The 13,637-nt window shown below is 39.7% G+C and overlaps 2 protein-coding genes across 3 annotated transcripts in view; one reads left to right on the forward strand and one right to left on the reverse strand.

Annotated features, from left to right (window-relative positions):
* Positions 1-6,323, forward strand: part of idh2 (isocitrate dehydrogenase (NADP(+)) 2) — a 14,130-nt gene extending 7,807 nt beyond the window's left edge. Inside the window, exons 6-11 of one of the 2 annotated variants that reach the window (XM_028033586.1) lie at positions 726-862; positions 942-1,093; positions 1,176-1,288; positions 2,165-2,262; positions 2,372-2,464; positions 5,930-6,323. In XM_028033586.1, coding sequence (XP_027889387.1) covers positions 726-862; positions 942-1,093; positions 1,176-1,288; positions 2,165-2,262; positions 2,372-2,464; positions 5,930-6,014 — 678 coding nt within the window. In that variant the 3' untranslated portion in view covers positions 6,015-6,323. Of the gene's footprint in view, positions 1-725; positions 863-941; positions 1,094-1,175; positions 1,289-2,164; positions 2,303-2,371; positions 2,465-5,929 lie in introns of those variants that run through there. The other variant, XM_028033598.1, reaches the window with a different exon arrangement.
* Positions 6,324-6,749: 426 nt separating this feature from the next.
* Positions 6,750-13,293, reverse strand: znf710a (zinc finger protein 710a). Its single transcript, XM_028033567.1, has 5 exons — positions 13,249-13,293; positions 9,965-11,467; positions 9,288-9,479; positions 9,034-9,208; positions 6,750-8,645 (listed from the first exon to the last, which is right to left on the reverse strand). The coding sequence occupies exons 1-5, from the start codon at positions 13,291-13,293 to the stop codon at positions 8,452-8,454; spliced, it is 2,109 nt and encodes a 702-aa protein (XP_027889368.1). The 3' UTR covers positions 6,750-8,451.
* Between the last annotated feature and the right edge of the window lie 344 nt (positions 13,294-13,637).

Genomic DNA, 13,637 nt, shown 5'->3' on the forward strand with positions numbered 1-13,637 from the left:
CATGCTTTCTGCCTCTTATCAGAGATAAACTGTGAAGCAGTATTTTGCTTGTACAAAATCGCAAGGCTTGAGGTCAAACTATCAAAACAACTCAAACCACTGATAAAGTGTCCTGAATTTTAGGTTTCCTTGTGAGAAAAGGGAACTTAAATGCAGCGGCTTTGGCACGTCAACCAAAATTATGAAAACAATGACAACAAGGAGATTTACATGCCTGAGCTCAAACAATTTGGTCTTAAACTTAGTTTCTTACCCTGAAGACCTGTTGCATTTCTTTTAATATGTTTATTGTACAACATGCAGCTATTTTTTTATTTCACTTTAAAACAACTAGATCTTTGTTCTTCATTAATATAAACGGATATTTTTTGAATAAAAAAAAATAAAGGGCTCTGCATGAATATACTGAAATACATTTAATATCCTTTTAATGGATGCACCATTTGAATTAGGTTTGTGTAGTTCAGAACGACTACGAATAAACTTAAAGAAACAGTACGTGGTGATTTGTAAAATTTTCTGGACAGCGTTGGCAATCGGCCAGCTATCTTTCAGCCCACTTTGCTACTGGTTTGTTTGCCTTCATCAGCTCGGTCTGTTTGATTTAACAACATAAGAGGTCATTGCACATGACTTTCATCTCAACAAGGGGATGGTTGTAAACCTTTTACAGCTGATAAAGACCTTTAGCAGGCATGAACTGTTTATTTTTCTCTCTTCACCAGTCTATCACCGGGTTTGCACACAGCTGTTTCCAGTATGCCATTGGCAAGAAGTGGCCACTCTACATGAGTACAAAGAACACCATTCTGAAAGCTTACGACGGCAGGTTTAAAGATATTTTTCAGGATATCTTTGAGAAGTGAGTGTCTAAGACTTATTTTTAAAGCACTTTAGAAGTCATTGGATGGAAAACAGATATTTCTTTTTATGTCCCACAGACATTACAAACCAGAGTTTGATAAGCTGAAGATCTGGTATGAGCACAGGCTTATTGATGACATGGTTGCCCAAGTGCTGAAGTCTTCGGGAGCTTTTGTTTGGGGTTGCAAGAACTATGATGGAGATGTTCAGTCTGATATTCTTGCACAGGGTAAGACATTTGAAAAGAAAACTTGCTTATTTTTTGAAAATGTGAGAGCTGCTCTAAAAAAGGGTCTCACTTTGTCTTTCAGGCTTTGGCTCACTGGGACTAATGACATCAGTCCTTGTCTGCCCTGATGGAAAGACCATTGAGGCCGAAGCAGCTCACGGCACAGTGACCAGACACTATCGCGAGCACCAGAAGGTTTGCAGCCATCAGTCTTTGTCAATCAGCCGCTCTGTATTGGGAAAACATTTCCACTGAGATGTGTGGGGAATGGAGCAGCAGAACTGCATTATCTGGTTTTACACTGTGACTCTATACTGCCATCATGTGGTGAAAATAAAATGCAACATGTATTCCCTCCTAAATAAATGAGTGCATCTCGGTAAATTGGAAAATATCACAAAAAAGTATTAATTCAAAAAGAGAAACTTTTACAGATAGAGAGTAATATATTTCAAGCATTTATTTCAGTTTATCTCGGTAGATATGGCTTGTAGGTGCTAAAAACCCTGAATTCAGTTTCACAGAAAATTATATTACGCACAGCCACAAAACTTTTTAATACAGAAAAATCTGGCTACAGCAAAATATGTCAATGTAATGTATATTATACACATTCTGTTCTTGCTCAGGCCTCGTTTTGTATGAACTACTACATCAACCTGTCAAGGCTGTAGATAACACTCTCGGTACTGCACATTTTTGTTGCTACACCATTTCCTTTGACTCAGTTCTCCATGAATAGGGTTATACAGCAATCTGATGTTCAGCAGTGACCTTCTGTAGCATATCCTCCTCTTGGAGGGGGTTCATGACTGTCAAGTCAACTATTTTTCCGATGGTCATGTAAGCCGCAACTTAGCCGCTTTTTTTATTGGTCTCATTTTATGTTCTACTTCTCAGAGAAACTTAATTTTGAGTGATAACCTTTAAACATGAAAAAAAATTGATTGTATTTCTCTGTGCATTATGTAATTATATAGAATGAGTTTTTTATTTGAATAACTATGGAGTTAAATTCTGATCTTTTGAGATGTGAAATAGCTGATTTCCACGTGATTATTTTGTTATCAGGGGAGGCCGACCAGCACCAACCCCATCGCCAGCATTTTTGCCTGGACAAGAGGCCTGGAGCATCGAGGAAAACTCGACGGCAACCCTGACCTCATAAAGTGAGAGCTGTAATATGTCTGGAAACTACCTAACCTTAAGGTGAAATTGAGATTTTACAAATGTGTGTGTATTTTGTTATATTATTATTATTATTATTATTCCCTGTAGGTTTTCTCAGACTCTGGAGAGAGTGTGTGTTGAGACTGTTGAGAGCGGCATCATGACCAAGGACCTCGCGGGCTGCATCCACGGCCTCTCCAAGTAAGTTTAATTAACATTTATATCCAATTTTGCTGTGGGGGGAAAACAGGACCAACTGTTGTCTCTAAACTTTTAACCTGTACTTTTTTTGGTTTTCTTGTTCTTTTCGGTTCATGTAAAAACTATTTTCTGAATCTTTCAACTGTCATTGGGTTTGCGTAGTTTAGGCATTTATAGAGAAGCTGATGGTGATTTACTCAGGAAACAATCTGCATACTGAGACTGAAACATTTACCAGTAACTTCTCAGAAAAGTAAGGCAATAGGAAAAGCATGAACCGCGATTATCTTTTTGAGACTGGAGTTGATAAACTCGTTTCTTTCCTGGAGTTATTCAGTCTCGAGATCCATTTATTGATCGATTCATGGATCAAACACCTGTTGTGAATTTAGTTGTCAACTTCCTTGTTAGAGAACAGCAAGTTATGCAAAAAGTACTGAAACATCAGAGTTGGACATGTCAATTCAAAAATTTAGAGAAGGTCATTTTAAGTCCACCTGTAAACTTAATAAGTTGCAGAGAATTTCAGGTTCATCTTGAAATTTCTTCCGGAAACTGAATATCCTCAACTTTTTGTGATTAGAAATTATTCATGTTTGGAAATCTTACTCCCAAAGGTTTCTGAAAATGTGAGGAGAAATGTAAACGTTTGTTTATAGTTGCTATATTCCAGAGTCACTCTGAAGAATTAAAAGGCAATAGTTTAACATTTATGGATACAAGATTTCTGCTTGCTCTGGACAGACATCTGTAGTAGGCACAGACTTTTATTTACTGCTAACCAGCTCATTCCTGGTCTGTAACTAAACAGAAATCAAAAAAGTAAAGAAAAAACAATAAGCACAGTTGTATTTTAGTTTATGACAAGGTTACGTAAAGGTTTGTGGCACCGTCCACAAATTGATGTGGCATCAATTTTGGCTTTGAGGATTTTTGATTCTTCGTCTAATTAGGTTAAATCTCAGTTGTCTTTCTTTCAGTGTTTTATTTTATGAGACACTCCCCTACCAGTGGAAAGCCAGTGGAAAACCACTGAAAACTCCGTCCACCCAAATCATAATCCTGTTCCTATGTGGTGGTGTGTTCTTTTCATAAAATTGTAAAGCTTTTTTTTTTTTTCTCCCAAAGGTTTATCACAATGTGGCAGAAATGAGTTAACACAGGACTTGTATGGAAAGTTTTTATGGCAATCTTTAAAAGATTGTTTTTCTATGTATATTGTTTTAAATGTAAGGCATGAAAGACCGAAGGAAAAGCTGGATAGATGTTTTCCCACTCCCAGGCCCAGATAATAATTGTTTAAATAAAAAGACTGTGATTGCTAAAACTGAATGCTAAGGTGTTATAAATTCTAAAAAGCAAATATTTATTTAAGGTGAAGATGGAAGTTATATTTTATTTTTTTCAGCATGTTGATATCTCATTTTTTATGGCAGTGATTAGAAGATCTTTTTCTGATAAGGAATTACTGTTGGAGAACAAAATGAAAGGGACTCCAGAGTGTTCAGTATTTTCTAGAATTGGAAACGTATGGAAAAAAGATTTGTATTTCCTGTTACATTGTTTTAAAGATCCATCCATCCCCCAACAATCCATCCATCTATTCTTCAATCCATCTGTTCATCTACCCATCTGTTCATTATCTTTCTACCCATCATCCAACTGTCCATTCATCCATTCACGTGTCGACCCATCTGTCTGTCCCTTCTTCCCTTTGTTCAGGCTGTTTTTTTTTGTATGTTACATATTTGAAACCTGACTGCTGAACCTGCCATAAAATCGTACTGAACTCCTATATTTATACTTGAAAACGGGACAGAGATTTCTTAAATTTGAGCTCAGAAAAGAATGGAATGTTTGCAGGAAAATTGTGTAGGAACTGTGTAGTAGTCTGATATTCAAGATATGTTTTCTTCATTTGTCTGAATTGATGTGTTTATCTCCATATTCATTGAGCATTGTATTTTAAACATGTAATTCACCACCAAACATAATGATTTTTATTCCACCACTAAAAACGGTGGTGGAATAAAAAAAATAATGAACGTATAAGCAGTAAATGTTAATAAACCTAAGAAAAAAAAAAACAGTTAGGGAATAAAATCATCATTAATAAAACAAAGAAACCAGATATGTACCAGTCAGAAATATTTGTGGATGATTTCTAATCCCCTATTTTGAAGAACTAAACACAATAATTATAAACCCTACTTTGAATAATTTAACAGCTGACCTCTAAATACTTTTTTATGGTAAAATAAAACAATGAATTCTTCATACGAGCCCATAATTACTGAGCTGTTTCGGTCTGCAGCACTGAATGTTTACAATGAAATACTCTGAGGTACTACTAGCAGTTTATTGGACAGGCATATCTTTTGAAATAAAAGGCACAAAAACATTTAAAAAAAATCTCAACATGTTGGCGTGCCGTATTTCATATTCCTTTTTTCCTGACAAAATGGTTTCAAGTTTACCCACAGTTGAGTCCAACTTATTTTAGATAAAATAAATTTCTATCCTTTTACACTTTCAGTTATATTTCAAAATTACGACAAGATGATTATAAACTTAACATTTCAAACTTCCTTTAGCCGTTTATGTTAGCAGTTTGTGGTTAGCATTACTAAATCAGTCTCTGTTTGTATTCCCTGCAGAAGTAGCAGACCCTTACATTGAACGAGAGATTGTCAGGAGGCTAACGTTTTCTAACCCAGCCTGTTCCGTTGTAAATCGTTTTAAACTCTCCAAAAAGATAAATGGAGAAAAATTGCTGCAATACATTAAGTTCCCAGCTCTCTTCCGAGGTCCAAATGCCTTTTGTGGCACTCTGCATTAGTATCCGATGTACATCTATAGAAAATATTTTTCTTTCTAGAAGCTTCCTCTGCATTTTGTGGTACTACTAACTTCATTTGGAAACGCGTCACTGATAAAATGGCCAGCCATGAGTCTTTTTGATCACTAACAACATCAACAAAGAAGTGTTTTCACCCAAACCTGGTAGTGGTTTTGCATGGCATGTTCACTGATTAGAGATAATATTGGACTTTCACTTTCCAATCTCTACTGATCAGCAGTCAAGACTTAAATAATTTCTCAGGGTGGTTCTTTCATAAAACTTATCAGTGAAGATCCATAACTGAGATTATATGATATTAGAAAACTAATAAGAGCAAAAGTTACACTCAACCTTTCCTTATTTGAAAATGAGTAGGAGTATGTGAATACTTATTAATGCCCATCTGTGTTTAATCAGTAATATATATATGCATTGTAGCTAGTCTACAAGTTTTTCATTTTAGTTTTTGAAAACATGTATGGGGGCGGGGGGGAAACTGCACACTTTTGTGAAACTATTCATCCATGCACAGGTTTAAGCAGATTTTAATACAATTTTGTACAATTAATGTAGATATTGGATGTTATTGGTTGATTTTTCCTTCCTTTCTGCTTAATTTTCAGTGTGAAGCTGAATGAGCACTATGTGAATACTACAGACTTCCTCGACGCCATCAAGAAAAATCTGGATACAGCCCTCGGCAAGTGAAAGACTTGAAACGGGCAATAAGAACCAGGAGGTGGCAATGTCACTTATGTTTTTGTACCTCATTTTTAACTTGAAAGGTCAACAAATCCACTTGCTTTTCACCCGAAAGAGCATACACTGTAGGATTTACTAGTTATTATAGGAAATTAAATGACTGAGTCGTCCTTCCATCTGATGGCCCCATAAACACCTGACCCATTACGTGCAAGTTTTATTTTTGTAATGTGTACTGTATTCCGTGCTGTGTTATGCCTTGAGCAAGAACGAAGACTGACGGACATGCTTGCCAATAAATCTTGTTTGACCGATGTTTAGCCTTTTGTCTGGGCATTTATTAATTAAAAACTCAGCAAAAATATGGTAAATAAATTTATTATTTGACAATTCTGCCTGGTACACAACATTGTTCATACAACTCTATTCATATCATCTTCACACTAGAGTTTAATACAGAAAGCCTTTCAGGATGAGCTTCTTCCCATTTTCATATTCTTGCTAAAATATTGACGCAGTGAACATCGAAGCTAAAAAAACTCCCAAAAATGAGGAATTTTTATTTTTTTATGCATTATATCAACATTTTGAAAAGTGTGAAAAAGCTGAGCAGTGGAAAACTGAATATATTGAGCATTTCCGCATCATTTTCCGCAAGGTCCACGGCCCTGTCGCACGTATGGAGGCTGTCGTTCATCACTTGAGATCAGTACGCAGCAAGATGGATGGTGTGCTCTCGCAGACACACTGGGGCACTTAATATTTCTGTCCAAGTTTTTTCTTTTTTTTTGGGACAATTCAGTTTGAGATTCACCAATTTAAAAGGAGAAAAGTTAAAGTATGGATGTGGGTTGCATTGTTTTTTAAATACACTTTGCAGTGCTGCCTTCAGAAACTTAGAAGTAAGGGTGGGGGAAAGGTAAGATTTGTTGAAAGCTGCACTACAGCCTGATCTCCGTTGTAATCTTTTGAAGCGATCTATAGAAGGGTAGGAGGATAAACCTGGATGTAATTTCATGAAGTCTGGGGAATTCAATGTCCCAGTTCAACACAACAGCTAGGTTAAAAAAAAAAACTCACCCATAGCTGCAAGATTTGTCAAATTCTTTGGTAAAGGGGTGCAAGCATTAAAAAAGAACATTTGAATTTGCTTTATAACATTCCACAGAAACAGTTACATTCATAGACTAGAGATCAATACACGAGGATGGTTGTTAATGTAAAACGTAGACAGTGGTCCTCTAGTTTGATGCACCAGTCAACATACAGCAGGACTGATACGCTGTACAATAAAATGCAATAAAGCACAGAACATTTTTTTTCTTACAGTTTTTCCTTTTTTTTAATCACAGTATAAATCAAAGAGAATCATTAACCTTTTGATAAGCTTTGGTAGGTGAAAGAGCACCTGTTCCCTTCATTCACAGCTCACACTGGTGAAACCCCAGCACCTGGAGAGACTCTGGGATTGTCTAAGTGCAATGTAACATGCATTTCCTCTTGCTAAAAATTAGCTTTATTTTAGGGCTCAGGTTATGATCTTGTAGCATTTTTCACTTAAATACTTCTATGCTGCTTTTTTCGTATAACCTTTAATAATCAGTTTTTCACATTTTGCAGATTTTGAGTGATTCCAGTGCATATTGATGTGCAGTTTGCTGGGCTTCCTCATATTCCCAAAAGGATTGTTAGGATTTTTTAAAGTTAGGTTTGTTCACATTATCTGCAATGGTTTCCCTACCTGTAGCACATAGGTCTCATCTATATTGTAATGACTTTGTAGTAAAGTAAAGAAAACCTCAGTGGGATTGGAGACTTAACTATTTTTAGCTACTGGTAATTGCAGCACTTTAATACAACTTTAACTGAAGATAACTTCATCCAAGGGGATAGAGCACTATATTAGCAGATATCAACTTTCTAAACTTTCTCAAGGTGGTTGTTGTTAAGTTTGTCTTTGTTTTCTCAGTTGAGCGACTTGTGTTCTACTACACTCAGTTACTTTGATTCTGTGTCATCCACCTGATCCGCCTCATGGGCATCGAAAAGCTGCCTGGATCCTGTGCACAGAAACATTTAAGTTACTGGCTTTAACAACAGTCTTGTAAAAGTGTAGATGTTTTACATATATACATCTGTACCTCAGTGGACAAATTTTAGGTTTAAAGTTGCTAAGAATCATCTGAAATATTCAATCAGCAAGTATGTTGCCAGGTATTAGTTGTCAATTGCTTTGATAGTTTCCTTATTCTTCTACAAACTCAATGATACATTTGAATTACAGGTAACGAAACTATTGCTGATAATTTCAAAGAACCTCAATTAAAAAACACAAGCTATCCCTTTAGGGAGGAACTTAACCATTTTGTCTTTAATAGCAATTAAACAAAATAAACAAACCTAAGTTAAATGAGTTCACGCACATGTTCAGTAACGCACATGTTCAGTTTGGGGTACTTGGTACTGTCCCTGATGCACTAAAGCGCCCTGCACCCTTCCCATAGTTGCTGTAGTACTCCATTTGAGATAGTTTGGCCACATCGGGTGTGTTGTTGTTGTTGGCGCGGTTTTCTCGCTCACTGAATTCAAAGCTCTCGTCTTCATACTCCTCTTGGCCTTCCGTCTCCTGGGGGGGTTCTGACAAAGGAAGGGGAATGCTGCATTCAATAAAAGACATGGTTGCACACATGCATAGATCTCTTCCTAAAGACACATGGCCACATTGAGGACATCCAGCAGATTGCCCGTCCTCCGCATCAGTCTTTACTGATAGAGACCGGCATGTCTAAACCAGGCACTGCTATATTTACTAAACACATGGGGAGATAGTGACAGAAACATCAAAATGCTTGGCCACTATGTTACTGTACAGTCCATTAGGGACAGACTGAGTGACAATTGTGTGACATTAAACCCTCGGAGCAGTCCCACTTGGAGACGTGCTATTGGTAAACCCTATGAACAAATTCATTAACTTCATTTGCTCCAAAGAGGTCTAATTAGGACAAGAGCAAAAGCCACTCACCATGTCCATCTATTGTGGTGTCCATAATGCCGTGCTTAACTTTCATGTGTCGACTCAGGTTGCCCTTCAGGTTGAACTTGCTGGTGCAGTAAGGGCACTTGAAGGGCTTGCTGCCAGCGTGGAGGTGCATGTGGCCAAGCAGATTGTACATTCTGTTGAATGACTTCCCACAGACCTGGGGGAGGAAGGTGAAGAATCAGTAACCTTCATCAGTTTGGTTCAATGTGATATTTATACTCCCTTGGTATACCAACCTTGCATTTGAAGGGTTTGACAGGGAGGTGGACAATCATGTGTGTTTTGAGGGTTTGCTTCTGGACAAAGGTCTTAAAACAGATGTGGCACTGGAAGGGCCTCACACTGGCATGGATGAGCATGTGTCTCTTCAGGTTGGCTGACAGAGTGAACTCTCTGGCACACACGTCACACTTGAATTCTTTCATGCCCTGGAAGGAAACACAAAGTGGTCAAGTCTAAATTGGAAGAAATTATCTAAATATGTGAGGATTATAAAAATTCGTGGCAATGCTTGTCATGAACAAAAGATATCTACCATTAAAAATAAAGAATACATCATATATACTACAAGAGAGACTTTGTGAATCATCAAACAGGAAGAGAAGAAGCTTTGCAAATGAAACAAAACACTTGTTGGGGGTGGGGTTGAGCACACAAAAACTCAAGGCCTTTGAAGACTATGCTTTCAAAGCAACTGGTTTTAGAGAATAGCCAGTGATATAAGAATGACAGTTGGCGCAATTTTACATCTATGTTAATGCATCAAAGACTGACAGGAAAAAGTTAAACACTTTAAACACTTTTATCCAAAATATGTTTTAGTGTTTGTAATCTTGTTTCAAATAAGGAATTAGTTACATAAAGTAGAACGAGGCTAGCCAATTAACTGGTAGAAAAAAGAAACATCCAGTACCTTGTGGGTGAGGGCATGCTGTCGAAGGTGGTGGATCTGCACAAACTCCATCCCACATTCCGGACAAACATAGGGTCGAACGTTCTGATGCTTCATCAAGTGGTTCTGCAGCTGGCTCCGATATGCAAAAGATTTGTTGCATTCTGTACACTGGTACGTAGTCGGACCCTGATGGCTGGTTAAGTGACGTTTCAGGTGGGCGTAGGTTGGAAATTCAAGCCCACATTGGGTACAGACATGGCACTGACCGTTTTCGTGTTTGTTCTCATGGGTTCTCAGCTCACTGGGGTAGGCAAAGCCACGGCCGCAGAAGCGGCAGCTGTAAGGCTTAACATCTGTGTGCTGCAGCATGTGCCTCTTCAGGTGACTAGTCTGTGTGAATGCTTTTTCACACACTGTGCATTTGTGGGGTCGGGTCCCCTGATGAGTGAGCAGGTGAGTCTGAAGGTGGCTCGGTTGTTTGAAAAGCTTCCCGCAGTGCAGACACTCATGAGGCTTAATTCCATTGTGACCCAGGATATGAGTGACAAGATTATATTTAGACGTGTAGGACTTCTCACACATACGACATTTCCAGCGTTTCAGACCTTCTCCTACATCAACACAGTAAGACTCATCAATCTGTACATTTATGTCCAGTCTGTCAATCTGCATTCGTCTGGCGAGCCCCTCTGGGTCTGACCACAGCATGGCCTGTGCTTGGCCATTCTCCTCATATTCTCCTTGCATCGGCATGTCAGCAGACTCATAGGCCACCTCATTGGAATCATAATAACGATTCTCAAGAGAACTGCTATTCTCTCCAGTTGTCTTTAGATTCAGTGCCTCTTCCTCTTCTTCCGCTACCACTAACTCTTCTTCCTTCCTCTCTTTCTCCCTAACAGAAGTGTCTTCATGCTCCAGGTCTGTCTGTTCTTCTGACTGTGGGATGGGCGTAACTCTCACACATGATGAACAGTTTCCACAGGTCTGTTCCTTTTTCAAGGAGGCATGATGGGTGGTTGAATCCTCTAATTTGCTGGACGTGTGTCTGTTATTCATGTGAATGCAGGAAGGAGGGGTGTCAAAATCAAGTCTTTCCCCTTTAACCTGAGCCTGTGGAGCAACGTCTTTGTGCTGAGGAGATTCTATCTCCCCATTGCTCCTCGGCCTCTTGGTCCTCCCACGGGGACCAGGGCGTCTTCTCTCGCTGCAGTGCGGCTGGGGCTCCTGCTCACCAACAGGCTCTGGCAGGTAGTCCCCGTTAGCACCTATCAGCTGGTCAGCATACTCATACTCCACTGACTCAGGAGGAGGAGGAGGAGGAGGACACTCTTTTGGCTCCCCTGTGTAAAAGCCATTTGGGGCAATGGTAGCCCCAAATATTTCATTCTGGGAGATGAGTCCAAGAACAGCAGCTTGAGCAAGTGATAACACCACCACAGGCTCTGTTTGTGTGCCCACATCCACGTGGGCCTCAGTCATCTTTGGAAAAGTTCGCACCAAACAGCTACTTTCTTCCTCCTGCAAGCACACACACATGGTATAAGGCATAATGGAACTTGGACTGATGAAACAGCTGTTAAAGTACTACTTAATATTTTATTAGAACAAAATATACCCTCATATTTCAGGCTCATAAAACTGTAACCGAATACTAAAATGATTTCAGCTTGCATCTATTAAGATCTTATTTTTCACAATAAGAAAGCTGCGTTCAGATGCCGCCTTTGTGTCTTCGGTCAGAATCCAAAGAACATTAGATCGAGGAGATAAGGTAGATCTGTGTTTGTGCTCAGCTTCCTTCCTTGACAGGTTTTAGAATAATAAAGAACACAACAAGGGATACAGGTCCTGGTCAGGAAGCTGACTTCCGTGGACTGTCCTCGGCACTTCCTGTGGGGTCCTGGGACGCCCTGGCTTGACCACAGTCGGCCCATCACTGGAGCAAACCATCTCATTGATTCTCTGAGCACTGTGGCCAACTTCATAATGCCTTCAAACTTGAACCTCTTTAACAAGATGATATATGCTGGCAGGCGGTCTCATAAGTTCAAAGCTCCAACATTCAACTGGGCTTTGAACTTGCTCTATATTCCAGACTGATGCAGAAAACTCAATTGTATAATCTTTAAGTGTTTCAGACCCTTGTGCTCACATTCTGAAGAAACTGGCCCTCTGTTGTATAAGAAGACATGACTTAAATTAAATATCAGCATGGATCAGACTGGCTGAAACATTACTCTGAGAAGTTCTAACCCTGTAGTTTATTTTCAGGTAGCACTCTGCAGCTTTCAATGTGCCATGTAAGAAAAAGCTGCTTCCTTTTCCTGACACAATTCTGAGAAAAGAAAAGAGTAGACAGAGAAAAGGCAGAAAAAAAGAAGAGATAAAGAACAGGAATAAAGGTGTGTGTGTGTGTGTGTGTGTGTGTGTGTGTGTGTGTGTGTGCATGGGTGAGGGGAGTAGACCTGGATGCCCTGATAACCATGTCATTTATAATTACTGCTTTTAAAGTAGTCAGACAGAGACAGACTGTGTTTGTGAGGAAAGAAAAAGAAAGAGACTGGGTGTGTATTTGAAAGCATGTGTGAGTGAGAGAGAAAGAGAAAAGAGGGAGGGAGGTATGAAGAGAAGGAGAAAGAGCTGTGGGCGGGGGAGGAGTGGAGGGAGGGAGACAGAGAGAGAAATGAGATGGAGGGGCTGAAAGATAAAGAAAAGAGGGGAGGGGAGGGAGGGAAGGGGAACGAGAGATTGAGTGAGCGTGTGAGAGGAGTGAAGAGAGAAAGGAAAAGGAGAAGGGGGGTGTGAGTGTATGGAGGGGTGGTGGTGGTGAGGGGGGCAGCCGAAGAGAGACAGAAAGACAGAGTGAGTAAGAGAGAAAGAGGTGAAGGAGGAAGGGAGGTAGGGCTGTAGAGAGAAGAAAAAGCACAGCAAAATGAAAGGCTGACAAAATGAAAGAGAAGAAGACAAATGACAAGTAGACAGGGAAGGTAGGGTAATTATTGCGAGAGTGGCGCACTTTCACATTTAAAGTTGCAAGACTGAAAGACACCTAAAGACAAACAATTAGAATGGAAACAGAAAGCGTTCTTTCAGAAAACATGTCCATATGCCACAGCACTCATGCCACACGTGAAAAGTACATTCTCTCTTCCTTCCTATAACTCCTGGGTAAGAGCGCGGACAGGACTATGGCAAACACTTCATTGACAAAGTGCTAAAAACAAGTCCCCAACAACCCTCAGCCCCCTCTCTAACACAACCCTTACATCTCCCTCAAGATATTCGGGTCCCAAACTCACCACATTGCTCCTGGAGTGATGTTTGAGGTGTTTCAGGGATCTCATCCTTCAGGAGAAATGAGTAGAGTAAAAAAATCCACCTCCTATTTATATCTGCGGGAGAGTGGGGCGGTCCCACGGCTCATCCTCCTCCTACTGTTGCTGTTATCAGAACTGACTGTGCCTGCCCCCCCTCGCACCCCACCACCCTCTAACAGCCCTCACCCCAACACACACACGCACACGCACAGCATCACCCCATTTCTTTCTCTTCCTCCCACCCTCTCCTTCCCATCTCACTTTTCTCTTCTTTTCTCTCATAAACACACACATCTTATCTCCCTTTCTCACTACGTACAATTCAACATGACCCTTCAACACACATTTCTCTTCAGCTACTACTATCTTGT

This window comes from Xiphophorus couchianus, chromosome 2, assembly GCF_001444195.1.
Source record: "Xiphophorus couchianus chromosome 2, X_couchianus-1.0, whole genome shotgun sequence".
NCBI classification, from domain to species: Eukaryota; Metazoa; Chordata; class Actinopteri; order Cyprinodontiformes; family Poeciliidae; genus Xiphophorus; species Xiphophorus couchianus.

Excerpts from the sequence above, each read along its gene's own strand:
- znf710a (XM_028033567.1), bottom strand. The coding sequence starts at position 13,293 with ATGAGATCCCTGAAACACCTCAAACATCACTCCAGGAGCAATGTG. Across the intron at positions 9,480-9,964 it reads AGCATGCCCTCACCCACAAG|GGCATGAAAGAATTCAAGTG; the intron begins GTACTGGATGTT and ends GTTTCCTTCCAG. Across the intron at positions 8,646-9,033 it reads CACCACAATAGATGGACATG|AACCCCCCCAGGAGACGGAA; the intron begins GTGAGTGGCTTT and ends TTCCTTTGTCAG.